The sequence below is a fragment of the Pangasianodon hypophthalmus genome, chromosome 24, assembly GCF_027358585.1.
Source record: "Pangasianodon hypophthalmus isolate fPanHyp1 chromosome 24, fPanHyp1.pri, whole genome shotgun sequence".
NCBI classification, from domain to species: Eukaryota; Metazoa; Chordata; class Actinopteri; order Siluriformes; family Pangasiidae; genus Pangasianodon; species Pangasianodon hypophthalmus.
This window is the reverse complement of record NC_069733.1, coordinates 17770913-17783626: the sequence shown is the minus strand read 5'-3', so window position 1 is coordinate 17783626 and position 12714 is coordinate 17770913. Positions and strand designations below refer to the sequence as shown.

Below are 12714 nucleotides of genomic sequence, written 5' to 3'. Positions count from 1 at the left end.
GAAGAATATATCTATAATATACAGCTAAGTAGATAGATAGATAGATAAATACAAACATATATATACGTCCAATATTTGTAACTGCTCCTTTAACAAAAGTCTTTATCAGTATGTGATGCATTGCTTTGGCAATACTGCATGAGCAATAATGAATAATGAATAACATCTGAGAGAGAGAGAGAGAGAGAGAGAAGAAAGTGGAGGAGTAACCAAAAGGCAGCACAATATTGTTTCATTATTCACAAAACTCGTCCTCCTGCCTGCAAGCGACAGCGAATTTAAAGCGAGGAAACTCGATCAGAGCGAGTGTCACACCAGCGACACCAAACTGCGGCGAAAACATCATCTTCATTTTCACTGCGATCTGAGCAGCACACAGGAAATGATTCCTCCACCGTGATTTATATCCGTCATACGAGATGAGGAGAGAGGGAGGATGAAGGGAGAAGTGGTGGGAAAAAGGGAGAGGATAAAGCCTCAGGGGAGACGGACAGAGAGAGAGAGAGAGAGAGAGAGAATATTCTAGATGGAATTAAAAAGAGAATGAAGTTATTACTCTGAGAAAATCAGTGCCATGACTTGAGAGGGACAGAGAGAGAAGGATGAAGAGAAAGATAGAGCAAGATAGACAAGATTAAGAGAGATATAAGGAAAAGAGAAACAAAAGAGACTAATAAAGCATAAAAATGAAAGAGACTGTGATGAGTAAGAGAGATAAATGAACGAGACCAAAAGGAGATAGATGGATGAAAAGAATGAAAGAGAGAAACAGATATGAGAAAGAGAGGGATAGAGAGATTGAGATAGATATAGAGACAAAGAAAATGATGCAAAAATGGATGAGAGATAAAAAAAATACATAATAAGAGATAAAAGACAGTAAGAGAGAAAGAAAGATAAATGAGAAAGACCAATGACAGAGTGACAGAGAGACAAGCAAGAGACAGGGACAAAGAGAGAGACGAGAAAAAGAAATAGAGGAAAGAGAAAGGTGGAAAAAAAAGAAGAAGAATGAATGAGACCGGAAAGAGAAAAATGCAGGGAAGTCAAAAATAGGAAGAGAGATAAACAAGAGATAGAAGGATAGCAAAATAATTCTCTTCAAGAGAGAGAATAGAGAACCCTTACAGAAGAGAGACGAGAGAGAGAGAGAGAAATAAAAGAGAGAGAGATAAGAGAGGGATAGAGAAATGAAAACAGAGGGAGAGAAAGATGAGAGAGGGATAAAAAAAAATGAAAGAGACAAACACAGAGAATAGAGAGCCCTAAGAGAAGAGACAGACAGAGAGATGAGAGAGTGTAAGAGAAATAAAAGAGAGAGAGAGAGAAATGAGCGAAGGATCGAGAAATTAAAAAAAGAGAGAAAGAAAGATGAGAGAGGGATAAAGATGAAAGAAAAGAAAAGAAACGAAAGAAAGACATAGAATAGAGAACCCTTAGAGAAGGGAGAGAGATGAGAGAGGAATAGAGAAATAAAAAAGATGGTGAGATCAGAGAGAGCTCAGCTGAACAGGACCAAGCTTCACAGTGCGTACCCGGGCACACACACACACACACACACACACACACACACACACACACAGGGCGAGCTGGCCGGGATTGTGTCAGCGTGTCACATCACCAGCGCAGCTGCAGAATAAAGGCGCAGTAACCACAACTGACCACCAGAGGGCACCGCGGGGGCATGTGACACCAAACCACTTCAGAGGAGCCGATCAAAGGAAGTGATACGATGCGACAATGACAAACAGGCCGAGAGAGAGAGAGAGAGAGAGAGAGAGGTGTGGGTCGTTAGCGCAGCAAGCAACTTCAAACACAGGAATGGAGGACGGAACAAAACGCCATCCGTCCTCTTCAGAGAGCCAAGGAAGAGGAAAAAAACGAGCTAAATATAGCTGAAGCTAAGCCGAAGACCAGATGTGGGCCAGCGGTGGGGTGCGGCGACGCAAGGACAGGACGATGGTCGCTGAATCTCGCAAAAGAAAAATGTCACTAAACTGTACTGAGCAGTGAATAAACATGAAAGAAAAAAAAATAGCTTTACGTACACGGGATGCTAACAGGGGCCTGGGAGAGTTCTGTTTGTTGTTAGCCACATTAGTGTTTTTGGGTCAAGTGTTCGTTTAAAGATAGAAAGGCATTTGGAGAGTTGAGTGGAAGAGTCTGTGTGTGTGTGTGTGTGTGTGTGTGTGTGTGTGTGGTGTCACGGGTGGATAAAGGACCAAAATGCAAGCTAGAAAAGAAAGCCTCAAGTCCTTTTTTATCCATTTTCAAGTTACTTAGCAAAAAAAGCCTAGTATTTTACTCTAGTAATTAGCAAAAGCTAGTGATTAGCAAAAGCTAGCATTACATAAAGCATTACGATACACAATGCTAACTTGAGAGAACTTGAGAGAACCATTCTAGGTTGTTGCTGTCGGATGAGTGTAGTTTTTACAAAAATAAGACTAGAAAATTAACGTTAGAAAGGAAGAGCTTTGAAAACTAGCGATTATAAACTATAAGTAAAAACAAACACATCTAGGAACCTTAAAACAAAAGGTAAAAATATACAAACACTAACTAATGACTGAGGCTAATCGTTTAGCTAGCATATCTAGCTAGCACAGAGAGGTTTAAGTCTTTGTTGAAATTAGAAAACAGTGTCGTCAATATCAACATTTACCTCAGATGTGTGTAATTTACCAAGAAAAGACTCCGCATGACTAAAATTACACTTAGCATCGACTGCTAACCAGATCTCTGTGGATTCCGCCATCTTGAGAATCAACGACACTGAGAATTTTCAAGAGCGATGCGTTCATGTGGATTCTTCTTGTAAAAACAACGAACACATGACTGGATTTGAACATAAAACAAAAGATTGTGACGAAAAGTTGACAAGGAAGTGAAAAATTAGCAAAAGCTAGCAGGCATTACTCAAACAAGACGCTAACCCTAGATGACTTAGCACTGCTTTCAGCGTTAGCCACGTTCGCATTTCTGGGTCGAGTTTAATGAGAGCTTGGAGAGCTTAGCGAATCGGTTTTGGATCAGTTCATTGTGTGTGTGTTCATTTTTCCTCTCTGATGTTCCTCCATGGATCTTAGCCTGAGCAACGCTATAAATATAAGAGAGTTCTGCTTATAGCTGCTAACCACACAAACACACACACACACACACACACACACACACAGACACACACACACTGCTATTAAAGGCCTATTTTAGGCTTTTTGAAGGAGGAAGAAAAAAGAGACTGAACGAAAGACAGAGAGAACGTGTGCACATGTATAGTAATTACGAAGGGAGAGGACAAGGTTAGCATGCGTGCACACACTCTCTCTCTCTCTCACTCTCTGTCTCTCTCTCTCTGTCACTGCATAACCACATTCAGTATAATAAAGCCAATGGTCAAATGCAGATTTCAAACCATGAAGAGGCAAAGTCTTAACACACACACACACACAGAGCACACAGATTCTAAAAGCTTAACTAAATTTGCTATAATAAAGCAAATGCATTTAGGACTAAATTAAATCATGAATAGGCAAAGTTTAAAAACAAAAACACAGAGCGTGAGAGCACGGGTACACAGGAAGTGATGTAATTGTTGTAGATTAGCAAAAAGGAGTGGTGGGATATGAGAGAAACGGAAAGGTCAGACTAGAGAGAGAGAGAAAGAGAGAGAGAGAGAGAGAGCAAGAAAGCGGGGTCATGTTACTAAACACAGGAAACATTCAAACTGTATAAACACAACAATCAGGGAGAAAAAGAAAAACAGAAGTTTAGCGGGAGATTAAGGGACAGATAAATAGAGAGAGGGATGGAGGGAAATGGATGGAGAGGAAAAAGACTGCATTAGTGTGAAAGAGGAACTGATGAAAAACAGTGTAGAGAGGACGAGAAGGTTTTTAAGGTCCTTGAGAATGCTGAGTGTATGGAGGTGTCAGGCTGGAGGAGCTCTGAGAGGTAATATGTTTGAGTGATGTGAGCTGATATTGCACTATGGATAAGAACTCCTGGCTGAGTTTAATCTATATTGAAGCTGCTGTAAGGTCTTAGCCAGGAAGACCAATGAAAAGAGAATTATAAAAAAAAATCAAGAAGAGAGGATGGACTAAAGTTTCATCATCTTTCGTGTTCAGTACACAGCGGAGGCAAGCAATATTGCAAAGATGGGTCAAAAAAGCATTTCTCATAGAGTGTCCTCAAAAAAAGTCAAAAATAGGCGAGGGGCAAAAGTGAGGCCAAGGTTCTGCACAACCGGGAACGTTTGATAATCACCACATCAATGTTAATGACGAGGTCAGGACAACTACACTACCTGCTCATAGAAGGTCTTCATTTTTTCTGTTTTGTACTGGTTTTGAATAATAATGAAGATATTAACACTATGAAATAACCCATATCGAATTTGCTTTGCACATTTTCGGCATCTTCTCAACCACCTTCATGAGGGAGCTTCACCCAGGAAGCTTGTCCTAACTTTTCCAAATAGGCCAAGCTCCTCATGGCTTCTCATCCTCACTGTCTGGGGAAACAGTTTGAGGTAAAATGTGACACGTTGAGGTAAACCAGGCATTCATCTATAGATATATCGTTAATAAATAAGATAAGTGCGAGGAGAAAAAGGAATTATAATGGAAATGGGACAAGCACTGATCCCTGGGGAAGACTGTGAGCTAAACTAGAAGGGGACATGAATGGATCCTTGGAGGACACCTTGGACTACAGTAGAAACTGGCCAAGAACCAATCACTGGTGGACACCTTAAGCTACAGTAGAAGCCACCATGAATGGATCCTTCGAAGACATATTGAGCTACAGTAGAAGGGGGCAAAGAATGGATCCATGGGGGACACCTTGAGCTAGAGAAAAAGGGAACCAAGAACCTATCTCTGGGGGGACACCATGAGGTAAAGTAAAAGGGGGCTGAAGAGTGATCCCTGTGGAACACTGGAAGCTGCAGTAGAAGGGGCCAGAAGAGATCCTTAGGAGACACCCTGAGCTACAGTAGATGAAGCCAAGAACTGATCCCTGGGAACACCTTGAGCTAAAATAGAAGGGGGCCAAGAGTGGATTGCTTGGGGCACCTTACAGTAAAAAGCAGCCAAGTGCAGAACCTTGGGGGACAACTTGAGCTACAGTAGAAAGGAGCCAAGAGCAGATCCTTGTGGAAATCTTGAGCTACAGTAGAAGGGTACAAGAATTGATCCTTGGGGGACACCTTGATCTACAGTAGAAGGGATTGAGGGCCGATCACTTGGCAGACACCTTCAGCTACAGTAGAAGTGGGCCTTACATTGATTCTTAGGGGACACCTTGAACTACAATAGAAGGGGCCAAGAACCGATCAGTTGGTGGACACTGAGCTACAGTAGAAAGGCACCAAGAATGGACTTCTGGGGGACACCTTGCAGTACAAAGGGGAAAAGAGCAGATCCTTGGGGGACACCTTGAGTGTAGCAGTGGCAGATAGATAACTCAACAAAAAACAAGGACAGTGGTAAAAAAAGAAGGCTGAAAAATTGAAAGAAACAGAAAAATGAGCTGGGCCAGAGGGAGGCGTCTCACAGCATGTCTGTCTCTCAGCGTGTTCCGCTAGTGACCTTTTCATAAAAGTGCTGTGGCTTCTTTAATGCTGACAACCTTTACACTCTCACGGGGCGCCATTCACACACACATGCACACAATCACACTTCAGAGCACAGTGCCGGACTGTAAGAGAGAAAAAGAGAGATGTGCAGATGTTATACACACACACACACACACACACACACACACACACACCCACACACACACACTCCACAGAGTACCGAGGCAGTCATTACAGTAATTGGAGGGTAGAGAGATGGAAGAAGCTGTCGCTCCGTCTCGCTCTCTTGCTTTGCCGTCCTCAGCACGTTTCGATTTGTGTACTTATACCATCTCTTGGAACTCGTCTTTCATTTTCCGTTAGACTTGCACTTACTCTCTCTCTCTTGCTCTCTCTCCCTGTCTCCATCTCTTTTTTGTCTCTTTGCCTCTCTTGGGATGGCGTGGCACTGAACTTGGACTCCATTTTAAACACTGCAGTTTCCCTAGTGATCAGCAAAGTTAATAAGCAGAGAGACTGGTTCCCCTTTTCCACTGACACGAAGCTGGTGTTGCATCAAGAATCTAGCAAACCTTAAAAGGGTTTTTCACACTAGAGTTGACGCTTGTCTCCTTTTCATTTTCAATTAGAGCCTAAGGGCAGGGAAAAGGCTGCACAGGGCTTGCAGGCTCGACTCGACAGCACACGCATAGCCAACTTTTTAACTTTTAAAAAGTTTAAGGTGAAAAACTTTTAATTAGGCAACATGAGAACTGTACTGGCCATCATTTCCAGATCACTATACATCTTGCTAATTTTGGTTAGTAAACTCAGTTGACACAGAAGCAGAAAATGAGGTAAATATTTCCTAGATAGTGATTAAACCATCATTAAACATCATCAGTGTAACTTGTTAAGCTAGCATGTGAGTCATTTCTACTCACCTGCTATGCAGACCTGCTATCAAAGCCAGGAATGATGAACGCTAACCAGCTAGCTAAGTTAAGATTAATGTCTGACTGATTTGTAGCTGTTTGTAATGTAATCACTCACATTTCTAAAGGTCTCCATATGTTAAAAATGGTGCTTTGCCTCAAAAAGGTGGTCAGCATTTACGGTTTAATTTATTTATAGTCAAACAGTTTTTCTTATTTTATATGTAACATATGGAGAAGCCTTAGCTGTGCGTAGCATTAATGTCACTACGATGACAGTGTAAGGATGTGCAAAAGAGAAGTGAAGTGAGTAAAGCCAGTAGAGGTGAGGAAGGGTGGGGAATTAGGATGCTTCCTGAAACTTTTTCCAGGTTTTTTCATATGGGTTGTCATGATTTAGCTTAACAGTTACTGCAACAGTTGAAAAGTGCTAATTAGCTGAAATCAGCATGTCAACTCTGGTTCACTCTAGCCTATCAATTACAAAAATCTGTTTACTTAAGTTAGTATGCTAGCTTGAACGCTTTAATTGTTGTCATGTTAATGACATGACTCCACCCCCAAGCACCAGATTTTAGTTTCAGACCCGCTGGAACAGACCTCATATTGCCAGCCAGGAACCGGCTCATTTGTGGTGGAATTTCAGAACGGTTTGAAACCAGCATCTTGTGGGTGAAAATGTGCTAATGGAGAGACAACGAGAGAAAATGAGTTTATATCAGAGAGACAGAGAGAGAGAGAGAGAGAGAGAGAGAGAGAGAGAGAGCAGAGAAACCGAAAAATGATGGAAGTGTGTGTGTTTGTATGTGTGTTTGGATTTGAAGCCACAGATCATTTAGGAGGAACTGAAGAGGGGGAGGGTATGGGGTGGGGAGAATATTATCTTCACTTTAATCTCTACACACACACACACACACACACACACACACGCACACACGCACACACGGCTATGCTGGCTGAGATCTAAATCCCTTGGACTGCCTGTCTAAGCACTCTACACACACACACACACACACACACACACACTCCAGCGTTCCGTCTGTCTCTTTCATATAGTGCACACGGGGTTCATGTTTATGTGGTTTGGGACACACACAACCTGGAACAGTAGTTAAACACACACTCCATATATTTTTCTTTTCTCTCTCTTACCCAGTTTTGCCATTTCTCTTCCATTTATGGTGTTAAGAAACCATCCCACCATCTCTACATCTAGTGTGTGTGTGTGTGTGTGTGTGTGTGTGTGTGTGTGTGTGTGTGTTTTAGAGATTGCTTTGTTGTTTAATCCAACAGATTGTTTGCAGACTACCTGCAATCTGGTGGGTGTATGAGTATGCTTTTAGTTCACTACCTGTTGTTTTAGTGCACTGCTTATTGCCTGCCAGTGAGATTCTCCACTTTCCACAACCATATCATCTACACACACACACACACACACACACACAAGCAGACAAAAAACTGAACACTGGAACAGTGAGAGAAAACGAGAACAAATGAAGCAAGGGAAGGAGCGAGAGAGGGCAGAAAAGCGAGTGCTTTTATGCCAGAGCCAGTAAAGGCGTGCAGTAACCCGATCGGCCTGAGAACGAGAGAGGGAGGAGGGAGCTGAGCGAAGAAAAAGGCTGAGAGGTAAAAACAAGGTAACGAGAGAGCAAAAGAGAGAGAGAGAGAGAGAGAGAGAGAAAGCAGGTAGGAGATGAAGGACACAATGGAGCTGAAGAAGCTGAAGCCCGCTAGCTCTCCGGTTGAGGGGTGTGTTCGTCTGTACCGCTGCTCGCTAACAAACCTGTCCATCATCAGATTGTGGGTTCTGAATAAATATACCTTTTATGCTTTCACCAAAGCAAAATTTGGCCAAAGATGTGTTCGCTTCTTTAGTTTTGCACTTGAGCAACAAGGATAATGTAGCTCACTGGTAAGAGAAGGTTCACACCATCTGCTGTGCATCAGTTAAAAAAAAAAAAAAAGTTTTAATCCTTGAGTATCTTTAAAATGAGCAACCTTCTGACTTTCACTCGAGTACATTCTTGGATCCAACTGGTTGGATAGTTCCACTCGTGTATTTGACACAATATCTACAGTATACTATCACTTAAATAGTCAATTTCTTTATTCATTGGAAGATATGTAGAAAATGATTTAAAAAAACAATGGATTAAGCCATTCGGAAACACTGACTCCAGGTCTGGAATGCTTGTTTACATTTGGACATAACTACTGCCAATCATTTTAGGGGCGGAGCTTTGTGAACGTGGGTGGGCATAGGGGAATGTGCTCAAGGGGTAAAAAAAAATAATTAAAATATCGAACCCACCAAACTGCTTATAATGGACTAATCATCTGTAACAAAGTTATTTGCTTCTACATAAAAAGTAGTAAGGTGTTAGTCAACCTCATACACGTTCATGCCATATACACAAACATCTAAGTAACTGATACCTAATGGATGTGGCAAAATTTAGTGCTGAATATTGCAATATGACCAATTATCCCAAAATATTAATAGTAAATGTTTAGTTAAGCAGCATGACTGCAGAATAGCACTAAATACTGTACATTTCTATAATTAATGGTTATGTAGAAAATATATGTCTATAAAGAAATATGTACCAATGTTTCCAGTCTAATTCTGTCTTATACTCAGTGATGGTGTATAGAATATCAGATTAATCTTTTTCTTACAGTCTGATTATATGTCACTCACCGTGATATCGGATGGTCTTGCGCGGGACTGGGTTCCAGTTCACACAGTTCACATTTTCCAGACCAATCACCAGCATCACGAGTAGGACTTTAGCCCCACCCATTTCTCCAGATATCCTTTTTATGACTGGATATAAATCAGAAAAATCTTCTTATTTGATAACTATTTTGGTTCCAGTTGGACAACGATGGTCCTGATTAGATGACTGATAGTTCCAGATGTTGGCTCTGATTGGTGGAATGGTACTTCTTAGTGTACAGCGATGGTTCTGATTGGTTGTTCTTGGTGATCAGTGAAGTTCGGATTGGAGAACTAGTAGTTTTTTGTGGTGAGTAGAAATGGTTCTGATTGGAGCAACAGCAGTTCTATGGTTCTCCTTATACAACAGTTCCTTCTTAATGGTTCTGAATGGACCACTGTTGGTTTTCCATGTACAGATTGGATGACTGGATCTGGGTATTGATGGCTCAAATGAGAAATAGCAGTTCTTGGTACACTCCAATGGTTTTGACTGGGCAACTCGATGTTGTGGTTCTGATTGGATGGCTAGTAGTTCTCAGCATACAGCAGGGGCTGTGACTGGATGTTTGATGGAGTTCTTGGTGCAAAGAGATGGTTCAGACTGGACAATGAGCCGTGGGAGACGTTGATAACAACCTCTGTCAGCCTATATGGGGGAAAAAAACACAAAATATATGTAAGCAAAAGTAATTTTGGGAAGTGCTCATACGTTCTCATGGCACGTTGTTGCCTTCAGGCCACGCAACAAAACGATGCGTTAAATCAACACCTCCATTTGAGAACTACATTGTTTTGAAATGTGCACTCTGTGTGTTAATTTAACACCGGTGATTTAGCTGTGCGCTGGACTGGAACATTGTTTAGTAAAGATGGGGGGGGACGGGGTGGGGTGGTAGCAGGCGGGGTTGCTGTCGAGACCATTTAATGACAGTGTGTGCAGCTCAAAAAAAAACAATTGAAATGTTTTGGCAGAGAACCAGCTAAACCATGAATGCCTGTCAGCGCACGGCAGCATCAACACGGCCCACTTCAGCATCGTTTATAGGAGAAATACATCAAACATCCCTGACAACCTGCGAAGAAATGAGAGATGGACTTGTAATTATACTGGGATGGCTGCATACTGCGAAAACGTCTTATTAGGCCAGAGGCGAGGTGAGAGAGGGCGAGATCGTAATGCACACTCAGCCATAATGATTCCACCTTAATCACTGCGTCTCACCTGTTTGTTTCTGTTAAAAGAACGAGGGAAATTAAGGGAGCGATAACGATTGCTCAAGTGTAGAGTACACAGAGTAAACCCATTGACTTTTAAACATGCCTTAAATGTCACACAGCATTTTACAGTGAGATATAAAAAAAGAGGAAGAAAAAAAACCACAAGAAACTCTTTCTGTCATCCCTGAAGTGGTTTTATCAGTGTGATATTTTTAAAAAGGTCTGGCTGAGTGATAAGCGCTCCTTCTGCCATTTACCACAATTGAGATGCAGGCCTCAGTAACAACAAACTCGCAGCTCGCATTGATTTCTGTTTTTTTTTTTTTCAAGCAAATGAGGTGAAAGGAGAAAGAAGTGGGAAAAAATCAGTACACAGCTCATGATCATTTTCTGTAAATCTTGCTTGTTGCTAATAGACGGGTTGTCTGTACTGGAATTTACTACAGCTTCAGGTGGTTAATGTTTTTAGTGTTTGCTTCGCCTTTGAACATGGGAAAAATATGTATATATATATATATATATAGGTAAGTAAAGTGTATTTTTAATTTATTTGTACAACAATTGAAATTGTCACAAAACAGCTTTACAGAAATCTGGATTTACATTTAGATCCCTAATGAACAAAAATTTTTGTTTTGAAAGATGTGTGCGTGTGTATGTGTGTGTATATATATATATTTTATATATTTTATATGATCACAATATACAGTTGTAAACAAAAGCAAACAAGTAATAGAAATCTACTTCACCCAAAAACCTTTCTTTAACTCTCCATCTCAAATCATATCCAGTTCTTCACTGGTGTCATACAAATGAACAACAAAACTTGTCCGTATAGCTGAACGCTGTAACGCTTATGGTGGCTATGTTGGAAAACCAGAATCAGTTTTTTCACATTGTGCAGTTTGGTACTACTCTATTCCTAGGCCCTGACTCTTAAAAGATTGAAAAAATTGCATTTATATTTGTGAGGTTTTTACTGCGATTTTACAAAATCATTTAAAGTTATGGAGCTTAAAGATGTTATCTGAAGCAGGTATAAAACAATTCAGGTACAGATTTCTGAAATAGATTTTGGGTGAGATAAACTACTTGTTGACTGATCCTTGAATACTTATAGCACTTCCTAAATGTCCATTTGCTAACATGTAAATTGAAAAACGCTCCATTTCTGCATTTTAACAACACGGATCACGTCTGAAATGGAAATTCTAAAATGGCTTTGGTATATACACAATATATCCTCGAATCTATTTTAGCGAATGCATTTTGCAGCACAGCGTATTTGATTTGAAATGCATTTCAGTTATATTTTTTTCCATCACGGCTGGAATGAGTGGAGAGCAAAGCTGTGCAAACTGAACAGGAGATTGAAAAGGCCTCGTCCCAAATCTCCAGCAAAACACACACACACACACGAACGGAGGAAGACGTCAAGGGGGAAAAAGGCTCGGTGCTGGATGACCTTTCCATCGGCTGCTTTTGGGACGGGGACTTTCACTCAAGCGCTAATTACTGCCTACAAATTAGAGACGAGGCGGGCCGGTGTATCATGTTGCAATCCCGACAAAGGCAGCTGGCTAGTTTCGCCGACGTTGAGGGACGGAGGGCGAATGCCCCAAGGAAGAGCGTGTGTGCTTTGCGTGTGTATATCAGGGAGAGAATGTTTTGACCTGGTCTTTCCCTGAGGAAAACAAGCGGTCATGTTTGTTCCGGTCTGCGTAGATGCCAGGAAGAAGAAGAGGTCAAGTATCGAGCGATGACCAGTCTCAAATGTCTAGAGTGTCATCGATCTTTTACTCCTCCTCTTAGCCAAATGAAACTCGTGACCTCCGACCTCTTACCTTCGACCCCTCTAGAGCTCACAGGTGCTCATAAACAAGTGGGTTGTTGTGAAGCAGGAGAAAGAAGATTAGATGAAATGAAGGTCAGATGTGGGAAAAAAAAACGTCTTCAAACAAAAACAGTCTCACGCTCAAAGCTCTTCTCTTCCCTCCTTCCCTCCTCCTTTCCCCCATCACTCCTTCCTGCTCTGAAGTACACAAAGCCCAGCGGCCAGCGGGAGACAGATGGAAAGCTAGTCAACATCCGAACGCCATCACTCAGAGGACAGTTAGAGAGCTACACTAGGGTGCAACAGCGTGAGTGCAGTACCAAGAACTTGCTTTTATTTCCCCAGTAATCAAACAATAAAGAATTGTTCTCAGCTGCTTTTTTTTAATTCAAGAAACTCAAATTTCAAACCGAAAAAAAAAAAAAATCCATTTTCATGTCCGTTT

At 41.4% G+C, this 12714-nt stretch overlaps 1 protein-coding gene across 3 annotated transcripts in view; it reads right to left on the bottom strand.

The window, feature by feature from the left end:
• Positions 1 to 12714, bottom strand: part of sema4c (sema domain, immunoglobulin domain (Ig), transmembrane domain (TM) and short cytoplasmic domain, (semaphorin) 4C) — a 73435-nt gene that overhangs the window by 23340 nt on the left and 37381 nt on the right. For all 3 annotated transcript variants that reach the window (XM_026931290.3, XM_053228851.1, XM_053228852.1), the window contains one exon: positions 9197 to 9863. In XM_026931290.3, coding sequence (XP_026787091.2) covers positions 9197 to 9299 — 103 coding nt within the window. In that variant the 5' untranslated portion in view covers positions 9300 to 9863. The remainder of the gene's footprint in view (positions 1 to 9196; positions 9864 to 12714) is intronic.